The sequence below is a fragment of the Lissotriton vulgaris genome, chromosome 10, assembly GCF_964263255.1.
Source record: "Lissotriton vulgaris chromosome 10, aLisVul1.2, whole genome shotgun sequence".
NCBI classification, from domain to species: Eukaryota; Metazoa; Chordata; class Amphibia; order Caudata; family Salamandridae; genus Lissotriton; species Lissotriton vulgaris.
This window is the reverse complement of record NC_141698.1, coordinates 616,583,493-616,602,305: the sequence shown is the minus strand read 5'-3', so window position 1 is coordinate 616,602,305 and position 18,813 is coordinate 616,583,493. Positions and strand designations below refer to the sequence as shown.

Here is an 18,813-nt window from a genome sequence, read left to right as displayed (position 1 = left end):
ACGAAAATCCAAGAACATTGCATTTGCACCTACACACACGTGTTGTAGCACTGAGTGGTGTGAGGGTGAGTGAGTGGGTGTGTGTGAGGGTGAGTTAGGGGGTGTGAGGGTGAGGGTGTGAGGCTGAGTGAGGGTGAGGGGGGTGAGGATGAGGGGGTGAGTGAGGGTGAGGGGGTGTAAGGGTGGGTGAGGGTGTGACCAGTTAGATATGGTTGGTATATGTTAAACATAATGAGGATAAGAAATGGAGCGTAGAGCGTTAGATATATATGTTTACGGTATTTGCAAATAGAGGAAAGCGTCCCCACCCCTGCAAGAAATACTGGCAGGATAATGAGCAAGTAAGGGAAAATTAGATTTAGGAACAGCCATACGAGATGTGCCTAGGTTCCCAGACGATAGGTCAGGCGATGGAGCCGAGATTGGGCTCCAGTCGCCTCTTTCAAAGACTTCAACTCAGCTTCCATATAAGGTAGCACAGGATAGACGATGTCGGTGATGCAACGTTCCCCCCCACCCCTTCGGTGTGCATTTGGAGCGGGGGAACCAGGCTTGATCCACCATGTTTGGCTCGGCACCCAGTGATTAGGAGCAAATCATGTAATCACCCACGGGACTAACACTAAGGAAGGTGCCCCCGTTCTATAACGCTGCTGTGCGCGTAAAAAAAAAATGCTTTCATACCCGCGGGCTGAGTCCACACCAGATATAGCTGTGCACTCCTACGCATTGGAGGTAAGACTACAATGCAAAAAAAAAATATAAGAAAAGGAGTGGAAAGATTCATGCTAATCTCCTGAGTGTCTGGTATAACCACTTAATCTCCCGGTGAGGGGGATTTGATAGGCAGAAGGGAGCCTCAAAGACTTTTACCATGTCCTGAGTGCGACAGGATAGAGTTAAATGAAAAGAGCGTGAGAGAGGTGTGGCGCATGCCCAGAGTTGCTGAGTCCGAGGCGCAAGGCTCGCGGTTCAATCCCCACATATGCTGATCTTATGTACTAAAGGTGCCGTCAAATTCAGTGATATCGAAAGGGAGGCACAGTAAAATAAAATAATTGCCTAGGCGCTCACAGGCCGGTCAGGGATGACAAAGCCGGGACCGCGCAGAGGTTTCTGCATTCCATCTACATAAGTCAGATGGTCTGGTTAGGGCTGTACGTAAAGACATGAAAGGTGAGGGACTGCAAATGGACGGAATGAGGTAAACAAAGAACAAGAGCGGCAGGGAAACAAAGTACGGCCTTCCACCGGCCAGCCATGAATAATTAGGGGAGGAGTAGCCACAGAGCACACTCTGGGAGAAGCCCTTTGATGTGGTGGCGGCCGTGAAAAAATGCAATTAGGAGGGAGGCTGATGCGTGTGCTTTTTTGGTCACGTGATTCACGTGAACTCGAAGAAGACCGCACGAAAAAACCCGTGGTTTCACGAGTATTTTGAGCACTTGAATTCTCGCCATTTCCCATTCCTTCGGAATGGAAAAGGCGAGACCTAAAAAGGGGACTTAATTACAACCTTAGATATAGAACGCTTATTTTCATATATCAATTCATCCTGCACAGAGGAAGTACCTAAGATTACAATTTCTAGGAAACCATTATCAATTCATGGTTCTCCCCTTTGCATTATCACTGCACCAAGAATATTCACAAAATGTCTGGCAGTGGTAGCAGCACATCTGCGCAAAGTAAATATTCATGTCTTCCCTCATCTGAACTAGCTAATCAAAGGAAACGCATTCAAGCTTTGCAAACAAAACACTCAAAAAAGACCCTACATTTATTACATCAACTAGGGTTTACCGTCAACCTACAAAACGTCCAACACCACATTAGCATTAGCATGCCCAAACACAGACAGAATACACAACATAATAACTTTAATTCAACTGTTTCAAACAGGAACTCACATTCCTGCCAAAACTTTTCTCCGACTTTTAGGCATGATGGCATCTTGTATTCACATGCTCCCACGTGCCAGACTAAATATGAGACCACTGCAACAATGTTTCTCTCAACAGTGGACTTAATCACTGGATCAACCTAAGAATCAAGTGTTGGTTAACAGCTGCACATATCGCTTTCAGCGGTTGTGGAATCCACACAGTCTATCCAAAGGGTGGCGCTTTCAGGACCCAGTTTCCCCAAATAGGATGAGGAGCACATTTCCACAACCTTACTATTCAGGGAGTGTAGGACTCCCAACAGAAACATCTCCATATCAATCACCTAGAGTTGCAAGCTGTTCATCTAGCAACAAAGTTGTCTTAATTCAAACGGACAATATCGCAACTATGTATTTACAACAACTGGGGGGGGGGGCACTCCAATTATCGCAATTAGCACAAAAAATATGGAAGCTACCAATACACCACAACATTCAACTGCTTGCAGAATGTCTCCCATGGTCAAGCAACCAAATTGCGGACTCTCTAAGCCATGGGTACTTACAAACTTTCTCCCGGGGCCAAATTTACAGTGTGGTTTGTGTCCGAAGGCTGCACCGGTGGGGGCGGGGTCAGTAGGGGGGGGCGGGGCTACAGCAACAAAAAAATCTGTGACCATGAGATTGAACACAGGTCCCTGCAGCAGACGCCTTCGTCCACTGAGCTGCCCGGCATACACACATCTGTCTCCCTCCCTCCATCCCCCTCTCTCCCGTTCCCCCTCCCTCCCTCTCCCTCACTCCCTCTCCCTCACTCCCTCTCCTTCCCTCCCTCACCCCCTCCTCACTCCCCTTCCCAGTCCCTCACTCCCCTTCCCTCACCCTCACTCCCCTTCCCTCACCCCCATCCCCCTCTCACCCTTCCCCATCTTCCTCCCTCACTCCCCTTCCCTCTATCTCCCTCCCCTACTCTCTCCCTCCCTCACTCCCCTTCCCTCACTCCCCTTCCCTCACTCCCCTTCCCTCACTCCCCTTCCCTCACTTCCCTTCCCTGACTCACTTCCCTCACTCACTTCCCTTCCCTCACTCACTTCCCTCACTCACTCACTCCCTTCCCTCACTCACTCCCTTCCCTCACTCACTCCCCTTCCCTCACTCACTCCCTCCCCTTCCCTCACTCACTCACTCCCCTTCCCTCACTCACTCACTCCCCTTCCCTCACTCACTCACTCCCCTTCCCTCACTCACTCACTCCCCTTCCCTCACTCACTCCCCTTCCCTCACTCACTCCCCTTCCCTCACTCTCCTTCCCTCACTCACTCCCCTTCCCTCACTCACTCCCCTTCCCTCACTCACTCCCCTTCCCTCACTCACTCACTCCCCTTCCCTCACTCACTCACTCCCCTTCCCTCACTCACTCACTCCCCTTCCCTCACTCACTCACTCCCCTTCCCTCACTCACTCACTCACTCCCCTTCCCTCACTCACTCACTCACTCCCCTTCCCTCACTCACTCACTCCCCTTCCCTCACTCACTCACTTCCCTCACTCACTCCCCTTCCCTCACTCACTCACTCCCCTTCCCTCACTCACTCACTCCCCTTCCCTCACTCACTCACTCCCCTTCCCTCACTCGCTCCCCTTCCCTCACTCGCTCCCCTTCCCTCACTCGCTCCCCTTCCCTCACTCACTCGCTCCCCTTCCCTCACTCGCTCCCCTTCCCTCACTCGCTCCCCTTCCCTCACTCGCTCCCCTTCCCTCACTCGCTCCCCTTCCCTCACTCACTCGCTCCCCTTCCCTCACTCACTCACTCCCCTTCCCTCACTCCCCTTCCCTCACTCACTCCCTTTCCCTCACTCACTCACTCCCCTTCCCTCACTCACTCACTCCCCTCACTCACTCACTCCCCTTCCCTCACTCCCCTTCCCTCACTCACTCACTCCCCTTCCCTCACTCACTCCCCTTCCCTCACTCACTCCCCTTCCCTCACTCACTCACTCCCCTTCCCTCACTCACTCACTCCCCTCACTCACTCACTCCCCTTCCCTCACTCACTCACTCCCCTTCCCTCACTCACTCGCTCCCCTTCCCTCACTCACTCGCTCCCCTTCCCTCACTCACTCGCTCCCCTTCCCTCACTCGCTCCCCTTCCCTCACTCGCTCCCCTTCCCTCACTCGCTCCCCTTCCCTCTCGCTCCCCTTCCCTCACTCGCTCCCCTTCCCTCACTCTCACTCACTCGCTCCCCTTCCCTCACTCACTCCCCTTCCCTCACTCACTCGCTCCCCTTCCCTCCCTCCCTCGCCCTCACGCCCTTCCTCCCACGCCCTCCCTCCCTCCCTCACGCCCTCCCGCCCTCCCTCCCTCGCCCTCCCTCCCTCGCCCTCACTCCTCCCTTGCCCTCACTCCTCCCTCGCCCTCACTCCTCCCTTGCCCTCACTCCTCCCTCACTCCTCCCTTGCCCTCACTCCTCCCTTGCCCTCCCTCCTCCCTCGCCCTCACTCCTCCCTCGCCCTTGCCCTCACTCCTCCCTTGCCCTCACTCCTCCCTCGCCCTCACTCCTCCCTCGCCCTCACTCCTCCCTCGCCCTCACTCCTCCCTCGCCCTCACTCCTCCCTCGCCCTCACTCCTCCCTCGCCCTCACTCCTCCCTCACCCTCACTCCTCCCTCGCCCTCACTCCTCACTCGCCCTCACTCCTCCCTCACCCTCACTCCCTCGCCCTCACTCCTCCCTCGCCCGCACTCCTCCCTCGCCCTCACTCCCTTCCTCCCCCTCACCCTCACTCCCTTCCTCTCCCTCCCCCTCCCCCTCACCCCCTTCCTCTCCCTCCCCCTCACTCCCTTCCTCTCCCTCTCCCTCCCCCTCACCCTCACCCTCACTCCCTTCCTCTCCCTCCCCCTCACCCTCCCCCTCACTCCCTTCCTCTCCCACACCCTCACCCTCATTCCCTTCCTCTCCCTCCCCCTCACCCCCTTCCTCTCCCTCACCCTCACCCTCACCCTCACTCCCTTCCTCTCCCTTCCTCTGCCCCCCTCCCTCCCTTCCTCTCCCTTCCCCCCCCCCCTTTCCCTCCCCCTCCCTTTCCCTCCCTCAGTCATCTCAACCTGCCGGTGTGTCAGCCCGGGCTGAGACACTTCCCCCGGCACGCACAGCCGCACCGAGCACTTCACAGGTTTTAAAAAAAACATTTGCATGTTAATGGAGCTTTGCTGTATTTCACCTCCTCTTAGCGCCCCTGCAGCTCCACTCTGACTGTCGCTGGAATTAATTGTCCGGCCCCCACAGAGCAGCAGAGTCTCTCAGAGTGTCTCTGCTGCATCCGGCAGTGTTTGTAGACACTCTTTAAAAATGTTTTTTTAAAACACGGGTACGATGTCTCAAGGTTCGCGGGCCGCCGGCGGCCCACGGGCCGTACTAGGAGTACCCCTTCTCTGCGCAGAAGGCAACAACAAGTCCATGAATGGGCGTTCACCCAAGTGTCCTTCAACCATACTTTCACAAGTGGGGTTTTCCGGAAATAGACCTGTTTGCAACAAAAGAAAACAGAAATGCCAATTCTTTGCAAGCAAATATGCCATCAATCACAGGGCAATGCTCTATGGATAAATTGGTCAGGGATATTTGCATATGCTTTTCTAACTCTCCCACTACTATCAGTAGTTAGGAAACTCAGACTGACATCTCTCACCGTGATACTAATTGCTCAAACATTGGCTCAACAACCATTGTTTTCAACACTCATGGAGATGTCTCTAGTCCCACACGAGACACTTCACCTCAACCCAGACCTTTTCACACAGAACCATGGGACTCAAGACATCCCAATCCCAAAGAAATGAAACTTGCAATTTGGCTCCTGAGGACTTGGAATCTGGAAACTTAAATTTACCTCAAATTGTGTGAACATTCTTAAAGAGGCTGGTACTACCGCAAAATGGAAACGCTTTCTTGTCTTTTGCAACAAACAAGTCATCAACCCTCCTCATGCAAAGGTACAAACAATTATTCTTTACCTATTGCATTTACAAACTGCAGGGTTAGCATACAGTTCTATAAGATGACATCTTGCCGTTTTTGGGGCGTATTTGCTTAATGGACAACAAATGTTAGTATTTAAAATTCCAGTTATCAAAGCTTTTATGGAGGGACTTAAAAGGGTATTTTCTCCTAGAATTCCATCTTCACCATCATGGAATTTAAACATTGTCCTAACGAGAGTAATGGGTCCTTCATTTGAACCTTTACACTCTTGTCAATTACAGTACCGTTCATGGAAACTTGTTTTTTAAATTGCTATTATTTCCCTTAGAAGAGTCAGTGAATTTCGGGTGCTAACTCTTGAAGAGCCTTTCTTTAAAGTACATCGTGATATAGCAGTGCTCCGAACTAGCCCAATATTCCTACCGAAAGTGGTTTCTAATTTTCATAGTAATCAATCTATTGATTTACCTGTTTTTTTTCCTGCAACCAGACACAGTTGCAGAAAGGGCACTACACACATTAGATGTTAAAATGGCACTAATGTATTAAATTGACAGGAGTAAATCCTTTAGAAAAACAAAACAATTGTTTGTTGCCTTTGCCCCTCCTCTTATGAGAGACAATTTCAAAATCAAGCATTTCAAGATGGATAATAAAATGCATCCAAACCTGCTATATAAAAGCTAAACGACTTCTACCAGTTCCCCCAAAAGCTCCCTCTACTAGAAAAGTTGGTGCCTCCGTGGCATTCTTAAGGAACATATATATTGCTGAAGTTTGTAAAGCAGCAACATGGTCTACTCCACATACTTTCACGAAGCATTATTGTGTGGACTTATTCGCTCAACAAGAAAATGTTGGTAAAGCGGTACTCAAAACCTTTTTTTTTTTTTTTTCTTCAAGCAACTGCAACCCCCACAAGTTAACCACTACCTTGAGAGGGACTGTTTTACAGTCTATAAAAAGCATTGTGTATCTACAGCACATATGACTTGAACTGATTGTTACCCTGTAAGCATCTGTTGTTGGCATGTAGTCCTGTAGATTCATATGTGCCAACCCTCCTCCCCAATAAATCTTGAGTAGGTTGCAGTTTATAAATTTTATTTCCTTTTTAAAACATGGCCATCTCATTACTTAAATATACAGCATTCTTAAATTCTCACACACCACCTTGCTAATTGCCCATTCCATCAGTGAACACACTTTTGATATCCAGCAGATCTCTTTTTAAGTTTCATTAACTTTGTGTACTTTTCACCTGAACTTCAATTTACCCTGAACATTTCCACATCACTAGTTAAAGAGCATAAGATATGTTGATGATATTTCTTTCTCCCCAGTCGCACTCTGAATTATAGCTAATACTGCCCCTATTTTTCTTCTTCTGCACGTGTATAACTGTGAATACAATATTAGTTTGATCTAGAAATTGTCTAAGCATGTCTGCTCCCTGGGGTGAAATATTTGAATTGGCCTTGGACACCAGGCCCCGGTTTGCCACTTTATCCCTCTCCTATTTAGCCCTTCACCTCTTGGTCAGGATTTCTTTGCAGAGGGTTTGTTGGTAAATTACTCTTGCACATGTTAACAGCCAAGTGTATTTTTTTCTTTTCTTCAGTAATTTCTGGAACTTTATTGCCCTGAAAATTTTGAGACCTTTTCCATCTTGAAAATAATATACTCTATGAATTACTGCCACCAGTGCTCTTAAGATTAACATTACAGCTTCAGTGCATCATGATGCATGCTACTAAAACAATTATCTGAAAGAAACAGGTTAGTATTAGATTCCTTACCTTAGAATATCCCCAGGCGTCAGACTGAATCCGGAAACGTTTGCGTAGCAGTACCCCTGCGCGTCGGTAGGCGTCGTCTGCGGCTCCGTGTCGGTCGTCGGCGTCGTTGTCTTCGGGATAATGTCGCCGGAATACTTAGACGCCGCCCTCGCGTGCTGACGTCAGTTCTTCTTTTTTCCGCGCCAGCAAGTGCCGATCCGGAAAAAGTGGTACCCTTGGTCAATTTTTGGGTAAACTTTTTCAATTATTTTTGAACCTTTTCCGAAGTCTAACGACTCCGACTGTGCCGGTAGGGATGCCCGGGTTCAAACCCTGCGCAGACTCTGATCTCCATCGCCGGTGTCTTCATTGCCTAGGCCTCGACCGCGACGACAAGGCCTGCTCCGACTGCCGGGCCCTGACGTCCAAAGCTAGACTGGAGCGGTCCCGCAAGCGACTTGAGCTCCGGCAGTCGGCCCCGCGCCGCTCGAGGTCCCGGTCCGTGAAGAGGTCGAGGGACAGTTCGCGGGGTCGGAGCCACCATATCTCCGGGAGTTGTCCTCGGTCTTCGGGTTCGACGTCCTCAGGTAAGCACAAGAAGTCGAAGAGACGTCATCGCTCTTCCGACCCCTCCCGTCGCTCGCCTGACCCGGCCGGGGGTTCGGGCGACACCGCCCTCGCGGCTCAGCCGCAGGCGTCTCGGCCTGCTTCATACCCGTCAGTCCCTGGGCAGAACGCGACGCCAGAGATCGAGGCCTTCCTCACGCCCATGAGGTCGCTCACTCCTCCGGGTGCCTCGGTCCCAACGCCACCGGTGACTTCGGTCCCGACGCCACCGGTGACTTCGGTCCCGGCGCTGCAGGCCCCCACAGGATCCGGTTCCCGATCCGGGTCCGGATCGTCGCCTGTCGACCTTACGACCTCGCCGACACCGGCCCCCAGGATGTCTCCTCAGGCAGCGCCGTCCCCGATCCCTCCTGAGATTCGGGTCCGGCGCCCCAACGGCGCCGCTCTCGACGCCAATGGGAGATTTCTACTTCTATGACCCGGCCCCATCCTTTGGTCCTGAGTTTCAGGAGATGGGTGGCGAGGGGGATTAGGAGGGGTCTGAGGACCCTCTGGCACAGGAGTGCCAGTCTTATCAGGACTGGACAGGTGAGCTAGGGGAGGCCAGTGGTCTGGACACCTCGCCAGACACTGGTTGTGTCTCCCCTCCTACCGTGGCTATGGAGGAGGGGGCTGCCTATAGTTTATTGCGGACGCGGGTGGCCAAGGCCTTGGGCCTGGTCTCCCTGTCGTGGCCGTGAGGACTAACCTCCTCACTGAGGTCCTTGAACCGCAAGCAAGATTGGCTGAGCCTCTGCTGCCGTTTAATGAGGCCTTGTCTGACGTTCTTTTGGGCACTTGGCCAGCCTGTAGATAGGAACGTGGCCAGATGCCACCGCCCGGCTCCGAGCGACCCTTGCTTCATGTCCACCCACCCCACCCCCGAGAGCCTGGTCATCCAGGCCTCTAACTCCCAGACCGCATTCCCGACGGCTCCCCCCCGATCGGGAATCCAAGAGGTATGAGCAATACGGAAAAAAGGTATTCTCCTCCCTGAGTTTAGGGTTGCGGTCAGTCAACACCGCGTGCCTCTTGGGCCGTTACACCGACTGTCTGTGGGACATGGTCGCGGACGTGCTGCCACAATGTCCGGAGGGGGTCCCGACTCAACTCGCCCAATCCCTTGCGGAGGGTGAGATGCGGCACGGTACTCCATTCGGTGTGGGCTGGATACCACGGACTCACTGGGCACAGTGATGGCAACGACGGTGGCGATTCGTTGCCACGCCTGGTGGAGGTCCGCCAACTTTTCGGCTGATGTTCAAAACACCCTTATGGACATGCCGCTTGATGGCCGTCGCCTCTTTGGCGACAAGGCAGACATGCGCTTGAGTGCTTTAAGGACTCCAGGGCTACAGCCAAGTCCTTGGGCCTCACGGCCTGAGCCAGCAAATGGCTGCCTTTCGCTCATTTCGTGGCCAAGGAAGGGGTGCCCCCATACTTCCTGCCAGCCACGGGCAGCAGACTACCGTCCAGCACGGTGGCGGACGTGGAAACCGCCGTGGCGGCGGTCGGGAACAACGGCGAGGCCAGTCAACACCTGCCCCTGCAACATCCGCCTCAAAACCCTCCTAGTCCGAGCTTTCAGGTCCATGTGATGCCATTGGGGGGCAGGGTTCACCATCACCACCTCCACTGGCGCACTGTCACATCAGACAAGTGGGTGCTGCAAATCGTCCGAAGGGGCTACTCCCTTCCCTTCGAGGCGACCCCTCCAGCCATGCCACCGCAGTACCACCGCGTGTCGGGGGATCACTTGAAACTACTACAAGAGGAAGTTACGGCCCTCTTGGCCAAGGGGGCAATCAAGCGCATTCCTGGGCCAGAAGTAGGGTGTGGTTGTTACTCCCACTACTTTCTAGTACCCAGGAAGGGCAAAGGGGGCCTACGCTCTTTCTTGGACCTGCCGAACGTCAACGGCTTCCTCCGGCAGTAGAAGTTCAAGATGCTGACACTAGCTCAGGTCCTAGCTGCCCTGGACCCAGGAGACTGGATGGTAGTTTTGGACTTGCAGGACGCTTATTTTCATATCCCCGTCCTGCAGGCCCACCGGCGTTACCTATGGTTCACGGTAGGCCACGAGCACTTTCAGTTTACCGTGCTCCCCTTCGGCCTTACCAGCCGAACAGGTGTTCACGAAATTGATGGCGGTGGTCGCAGCTCATCTGCGCAGGTTAGGGGTTTCAGTCTTCCCCTACCTCGACGACTGGTTGTTGAAGGCGGGCTCGCCCCAGACAGTCGTCAGCCACCTCCAGACTACGGCCGACCTCCTGCACCTGCTGGGGTTCTCCATCAATGTGCCGAAGTCACACCTGTGTCCCTCTCAAAAGCTCCTCTTCATCGGAACGGTTCTGGACTCGGCGCAGTTTCGGGTTTATCCTCCCGAGCAGCGGTTTCGGGATATTCAGGCTCTGATTCCGACCGAGTCTCGGTCAGGTTGGCGCTGCAGCTTCTGGGGCTGATGGCTTCCTGCATCCTTCTGGTGCTTCACGCCAGGTGGCGGATGCGGGCTCTGCAGTGGGACCTGAAGTTTCAGTGGGCCCAGCATCAGGGCAACTTGTCCGATCATGTCTTGATCTCAGAGGGCTGTGCTGGCTCACGGACCGCGATTGGGTCAGTGGCAGATCCCTCTCCCTACCCCAACCAGAGCACGTAGTTGTGACGGACACGTCCCTCCACGGCTGGGGGGGGGCACATGGGAGAGGCGGAGATCAGAGGCCTCTGGCGGAGTCCCGGCTCCACATCAACCTTCTGGAGCTGCGGGTGATCCGGCTTGCACTGAAGGCATTCCTCCCCTCTGTCCGGGGGAGTGTAGTGCAGGTGTTCACGGACAACACCGCCACCATGTGGTACTGCAACAAACAGGGCGGGGTGGGGTTGTGGACCCTATGCCAGGAGGCTCTGCGCCTCTGGCAGTGGCTGGAACATCAAGGCGTGACCCTGGTGGTTCAACACCTGGCAGGTTCCCTGAACGCCAGGGCGGACGAATTCAGCCGTCGGTGCATGATGGATAATGAATGGCGTCTGAACTCGGACGTGGCGCAAGGCCTCTTTCAGCAGTGGGGAGAGCCTTGGTTAGATCTATTTTCCACAGAAGAGAACGCGCAATGTCATCAGCTCTGCGCGTGGGAATTTCCAAGACGGCACTCGCTCGGAATTACTAGTCGCCGCGAGTAGATTTGCGGTCTGTTGTACGCCTTTCCGCCTATACCACTTCTGCCCAGAGTGCTGAAGAAGATCAGATGCCACCGGGCCCAAGTTATCCTTGTGGCTCCGACTGGGCATGTAGATACTGGTATCCCGAGCTACTCAGCATGTCTGTCGATCCCCGATTCGTCTGCGTCTTTAGGAGGACCTTTTGTCGCAGCAGCAGGGGACGATCCTCCACCCGAACCTGTCCAGTCTCCACCTCCATGCTTGGAGATTGAGCGGCGACAGTTGAGGCCATTTGACTTGCCTCCGGAAGTTTGTGATGGTATACGCCTGCAGGTGGAACAAGTTTGTGGCATGGTGCACAGCAAAGGCTGTGGATTCCCTTTCTGCCCCTCTTCCTGAGGTTCTCCTCTTCCTTCTTTCTCTTGCCCAGCAGGGCTCTGCTCTGGGCACTATCAAGGGCTACCTTTCTGCCCTTTCCGCCTTCTTAAGGCTACCTGATCAGCCTTCTTTGTTCAAGTCCCCGGTTGTTAATAGGTTCTTGAAGGGCATCACTCATATGTTCCCCGTTCCTTTCGTGATGCCTCAGTGGGACTTGAACCTTGTACTTAATTTTCTGATGTGCGCTCCCTTCGAGCCACTTCATAACTGTCCTCTCCGTCTTCATACCCTTAAGATTGCTTTCCTGGTTGCCATCACCTCTGCCAGGAGAGTGAGTGAGCTCCAGGCTCTTTCATCCAAGCCTACCATCCTTTCTGTCCATCCGGACAAGGTTGTGTTGCGGACAAGACCCTCTTTCCTGCCCAAAGTAGTCATGGCCATCCACATCGGGCAGTCCATCACCTTGCCCACCTTCTTTCCGCCTCCGCATCCCTCTAAAGAGGAAGAGCGGCTCCACTGTCTGGACCCAAAACGTGCACTCTCTTTCTGTTTGGATCGTACACACCAGTTCCGGATGGATGACCAACTCTTTGTTGGTTACGTGGGCGCTAAGAAGGTGCGGGCGGTGCACAAACTGACCATCTCTCGCTGGGTCATTTTGTGTATCAAGTAATGTACTCTTTAGCTAAGAAGGAGCCTCCTGTTGGGCTGAGGGCCCATTCCACTCGGGCCACGGCGGCTACTACTGTCCTGGGCCGGGGAGTCCCCTTGCAGGAGATCTGTCAGGCAGCTACATGGGCCTCGCTGCACACATTCGCAAGACAGTCCTGCCTGGACAGCCAAGTCCGGAGGGATGGCTTCTTTGGCCGTTCCGTCCTCCAGGACTTTCTGGTCTGATTATTGGTTCGCAGACCCACCACTGGGGTTGGTATTGCTGGGGTATCTATTCTAAGGTAAGGAATCTAATACTAACCTGTTTCTTTCAGATGCACCAGTTATCTACCTTCGGTAACGATATATCTGTAAGAAACAGTAGTTGGTATTAGATTCCTTACTGCCCCACCCATCCTCCCCGTTCTGCGAACCGATATCTAGGGTTAAGGTCATCCCCTTTCAGGGCCCTAGTTTTATGGCACCAGTGTTGGTTTTTATCATGGCTCTTCGTTTCTGGCGCGGAAAAGCTGTGTATAAGAACTGAAGTCAGCGTGCAAGGGCGGCGTCTAAGTAATCCAGCGACGTCATCCCGGTGCTGACGACGGACGCGGAGCCGCAGACGACGCCTACCGACGCGCAGGGGTACTGCTACGCAAAAGTTTCCGGATCCAGTCTGAAGCCTGGGGATATTCTAAGGTAATGAATCTAATACTAACTACTGATTCTTACAGATATATCGTTACCGCAGGTAAGTAACTTGTGCTTCTGAACCAATCCTCATTAGATCCCCTTTCTTGTGTAGGGGGTTGGCTATTCGATCTCTTAAGTCGAAAACGGTTGCAATAGTCTTTGATAATACTACACACCTGAAATGTAAGGTTAAGTTAAATATGCAACTAAAAGAAGATGCTTTCCTCAAAGGTTTTAAGACCATGCTGTTGGCAGACGAATGAAAATATCAGTGTGTTCACCCTTACTTCACCGAGGTGGATTAATATGCAAATTGTAAACGTACATCTTGTAATTTTATCTTCTATTTAAGCTTTAAGTTCAGGATTATTCGTAATTTGCCAAGATGATGATCTCACTTTTCCTCTATAGGGATTTTAAGAGTAAAAATGTGCTACTGAGGAATGATTTGACCGCTATCTTAGCAGACTTTGGCTTGGCTGTGCGGTTTGAACCTGGAAAGCCAACGGGCGATACTCATGGACAGGTATGGTCATATTTGTAACACTTAAAATGGTTCAGCAATAGGATGTACAAGTAGAGATCATTTTAATCAGTTTGGAAGTACGTTCTCCCAAGTTGATAACCTGGCCAATTTTGATTTATACAATTTTGCTTAAACTTTTTTTTATGCAAAAGCAGTTTTGGGGAAATTTTGATTGCTTAATTCTTCTCTTATAACTTCATCATATAAAGTCTGATTTTGCTAAGGTCCTCGAACACGTGCCACTTATCTTAGTACATCTTTTTATAATAAAAGGTATGAGTTGGTGAGTCCAGTTATTTTGAAGGGTACTTCATTGTGAGGCCATTAAGCAGCCCTGAGTAACTCATTTAATCCATGAACAATAATTTTCCACATGATAAGCATTCAGCATGAATTTATATACTTGATGTACTGTCCTCCAGCCTGCCTCATAATCGAAAAGTGTTAACGAGCGGTCCTCAGGATCGGGGTGATGCTCAGATGGGTCCACCTCCTGACACAACCAAGCCTAGATTGCTGTAATAGCATAGGTCAATGGAAGGATCAAGCGAGGGAAGGTAGAGAAGGAACAGCAGGGAGGGAGATCTGAAACGACAAACAAGAATTCTTGTAGCAATGCTCTCTATGATACCACTCAAGTCACACTATAAGAACTATGCTATACCTGTAAAATAACAAAGAACAGTAAGGCAATAGATAAGTCTCTTCTTGGCATAAGGTGTTGTCTGGGTGGCGTTGTCTAGGACTATATCCTGTGGTAAGGGGAAACAATGCACAGAATGAACCCTATTCCTATGCAACACAAATTTATATATATATATATATATATATATATATATATATATATATATATATATATACACACACACACCTAGTTAATGTGAAGTGCTGAGACATACCCTACTAGGATCATATTTGATTCACAATCCGCCAGGTTGCATCATTTACATTCCTGTAGTATGGTAGGATTATAGAGAACATGAAACGCCAAAGAAATATTGTAAAATAAGAAAGAAAAGTACTTGTCCATGGAGGATATAATAGATAGGGTTACGTCACCCCTAGAGACCCCAGAACCAACAGTACCTTGTAGCCTTCTCAATGCCAATATTGTAAACCGTCCTCTGCACTAGCGTTATCCACAGCTCACCAGCAGAGGGCAGTACACGGCTGAGTATGCCGAGCGATAGCGATGTTGAAAATGCCCAAATGCCCAAAGAATAATACCTGTAACGTCCCCCGCATGAGCTGCAGCCGCAAGCTCTCCAACGGAGGACAACCAAGGAAACGGAGGTAAGAAAAAAAACGTCCTCTGCACGAGCCGCAAACGCAGGCTCACCAACAGAGGACACACGGAGACTAACGGCCGACAATGCCGTTCGGTGAAAGCAGGTGAGTCTTCTTCGCTTGAGACGCTTTAGCGCTCGCCAACGGAGAAGAATACTCCAAATAGGTCAGGACAGAACTTCAAGGGTATGGGTGGCAGGCACCTCATTGTGATTGGCATAACCAAATGGAATTTCCGACGTCGTTTCCTGGTATGGTAAGTTTAATCCTCAATTGTTACTTTCCAAGGGGTTACCAGACTTGTTACCACTCAATTTACTATGCAGGCGTCTGATTCTGACCACATCACTAACATCAATTTTACTCCGTCACAGCCTTTGTTCATAGTACTGTATCTTTTTTTGTGTGTAGTATTTCATTATTTGATTATCATTAATACACAATGCAAGTGCAAGAACTCCCCATATCCAGAAGTAAGTAAACACATTTGAATCAAAACGCACAAACGGAGACAGTGCAGTTGACACACACATCTGTCATCATATAATAGTTTACAATGAGTGCCGTAGCCAGGGTCACCCCCTTTTTCATGTCGGTTGTCATACAAATGTACAAAGAAGCAGGATCCACCATTACCATGTGCATACCTACGATAACAGAGTAGGAGTGTACAGACCACATCCAGGTTGTCCTGTACAAAAAAAATCCACTTTTCCCTTTGGTGCTGTGTAGTGCAGCGACAATATATGGCAGAAATCTTAGTATATAACAGTTCCGATATTAGCCTTTCTGATTATGCCAGGGCTCATACTATAGTAGGGTTTGGATACTAGCAATTTCCTTATTTTGCCACCCTTCTGCAAATCTACTTACTGGAGCCGGATATCGCGTTGAGTGTTAATTCCATGGTTGGAGTAGCCTTTTGTGTCTGTGCAAACCTACTAATTTGAATGTTTTAGGGGTTTCCGCCCGCTCTTATTTAATCTTTTCCCATACCGTGAAAGGTTAGAAATGTACTCCTGACAATAGCAGAAGTAAAACTTCTTCCAGGGTTGGCAAAAAAGTGATTGGAGGGAAAGTGAACTTGTAAACGCTCAACAGATTTTCACAGGAGCAAATCTACACCTGCATATTTGCTCGTCCTAAAAAGCAGTAAACAAATATTTTCTAGGAGTACTGTTTCCTAGCATACTTTTGTGAAATCTTGTGAGTTAATGAAAGCTGCAAGTCTGCAGTAATGCGAGGATATAAATCATAGGTACAATTTCGTCTTTTCTTTAATAATTGTGCCCCTAATTAGTGTCTGAAGTTAACAAAGACCTTATGTTTGCATTAAAATGTTCTCTCTCTCTCTTTTTATCCATTGACTGGCTTCTGCTCTTTCACAAGGAGCATATCGGCGAACAAAGTAGTTTTGTTAATTGCCAGGGACTACTGTGTCAAGGTGTGCTTTTTGAGACCCAAAAAATTATCACTTTTTGCAAATGTTTGATATGAGAGCCTGGCAGCATGCACAAAGTTTTACAAAAACATCAATAAAAGGCATGCATTGACAAAACCAAAAGGCTGAACTCCAATATTAGGTGTAGGCGGAATTAGCAGAGTTTAATTCCGCAAAGGGGCAGACTGGGTACTATAATGTGCAGTGCATACCCCTCGGTCCCCTTACATATCATGTGTAACCCTTGGTGCCCTTACATACATATTTAAGGACACCTAGGGGTATGCATTGCACTCCAGTGCTGTGCATACCCCTTGGTGCCCTTAAATAAGTATGTAAGGGCACTGAATGGTGTCCACTCCAGTGCATACCTCTTGGTATTTGTGTATCAAAGGATTTAAAATGTTTCCATGTGCACTATGTAGAAAATTGGGGGTGGGAAAGGGCAACTTACCCCCGACTAGTTGGTGAAGCCACAAACCAGACTTGCTGGGTGGCTACATCTGGATATTGAAATCACCCGCCACCCTTAATATATGGCGATACAAAAAGGGGATGATGGACGGAACGTTTGAGCAAATCAAACACCCCCAGTCAACTGATCTTGGTTTAATCCATCACCATTCTTTAGCTCACTCTGCCACCCCAGTTCAGACATGGCCATATGCAAATCAGTCTGACCCTGTGCCTCATGGGAACAGTCCAGCCCGAACTGCCAAGCCATATCTTCCCTGAACCCGAAACAAGCATCCTGGGACCGGTTTCGGATTCATAATCCTCATCAGCCAGACTATCTTGAATCCAGTGGCAAAGTGAGCAAGGGACTCGCGTCTGAGCATACCCTGACAATTTATGGCGAACAAAACTATACAAAAAGGGGATGATGGACGGAGCGTTTGAGCAAATCAAACACTCAACCCCAGTCAACTGATCCGGGTTTAATCCATCACCATTCTTTAGCTCACTCCGCCACCCCAGTTCAAACATGGCCATGTGCAAATCAGTCTTGACCCTGTGCCTCATGGGAACAGTCCAGCCCGAACTGCCAGTCGGGCTGGACTGTTCCCATGAGGCACAGGGTCAAGACTGATTTACATATGGCTATGTCTGAACTGGGGTGGCTTGGTGAGCAAAATAACGATGGATTAAACCCAGATCTGTGACAGGGGGTGAATGTTTTGCCATTGTGCAACATTTCGTCCATCATCTTGTGTGTTTTGCTTAATTAATATATGGTCATTCCCCTCCCTTAAAGGACAATAACACAAATTGGTAATTCGGAGAAGATGTGACAGATCTTCTAATAACAGGAAGCAAGTTTGAAATCAACATCTGTATGCCACCTTTAGCCTGACCCGCCGGTGACTGTATTGCCGCAGTAAATAGGGAATAAAAACCTTCAACGTGCATGCGGTCCACCCGCCATGTTTCCTGGAAACAAATTATATATGTAGTAGAGAAGATGTTAAGCCAACCTGGGCAGTTAACTTGTTCTGAAACCCCAGGATATTCCATGAAACAAGTCCACATAACCCATCGTAGCTAGATTGAACTAATGGGACAGGTGAAACAGACCGAGTAGAGTGCCTTGAAAAATGCCCTGTTACCAGAAGGGAAAGAAAAACGTAGACCAGTAGCACTAGTCAGCAGGGGACATGTTTATATGGCAAGGAGATGAATTTATAGGGGCTGAAGGATCATTTGTATTTGTATGAGGGGACCACTATATCTGAGAGTCATTCTACTGCTTGCAAGCCATTTAAAACATTAAACCTGTTAAAAGTGTAAGGGAAAAAAAGTGGTTACCAACAATGGGGTCATGGGAGGTCAAACTGTCGACAATCAGAAACAAGTGCCTGAGATAGATTGACGATAGAAAAAAAACACGGCGAAAACCGCCCTTGGAGAAGTCAGGCGAGTACTTGGGCAAAATCTCCCAAGCAAACCTACAGTCCCTAAAATTTCTAATGACAATCCCCCTCATTAGATTTCCTATACGGACCAATCTAGCCCACCTTGCAAGTCATCAGAATTGGATCATCACCAGAGATTGGGAAAATAGAATTTGAATGAACCAATGTAGAACTTTCTTCTTAAACTGGGCTGGCGACTCAACTATGCTCTGAGTCAAAGGTGCAACATTAGTCAATATTACTACATAAGGACAACAAGCAAATAAATTGCATCCGTATTAGCGCACCCAACCCCTCTACTGTCATGTCAAAAGTTTTTATATAGCGCATCTTATCACCGCAAGGTCTCAAGGCGCTTGCCGCATAAAAACCAATAGGAAAAAAAAGAGGAGGCAAGACCCGAGAGAGAGAGAACTATTCGCGGCTAAACAAGAAAGGACAGTTACTTGGGAAAGAGCCAGGTTTTCAGAGCTTTGCGAAATTGCTTATGCTCAACGATGGAAAGAAGATGGGAAGGCA

The 18,813-nt window shown here is 49.8% G+C and overlaps 1 protein-coding gene across 2 annotated transcripts in view; it reads left to right on the top strand.

Annotated features, from left to right (window-relative positions):
• ACVR2B (activin A receptor type 2B) overlaps positions 1-18,813 on the top strand; it is a 413,701-nt gene that overhangs the window by 315,813 nt on the left and 79,075 nt on the right. For both annotated transcript variants that reach the window (XM_086941456.1, XM_086941457.1), the window contains exon 8: positions 13,539-13,653. In XM_086941456.1, the coding sequence (XP_086797582.1) occupies positions 13,539-13,653 (115 nt within the window). The remainder of the gene's footprint in view (positions 1-13,538; positions 13,654-18,813) is intronic.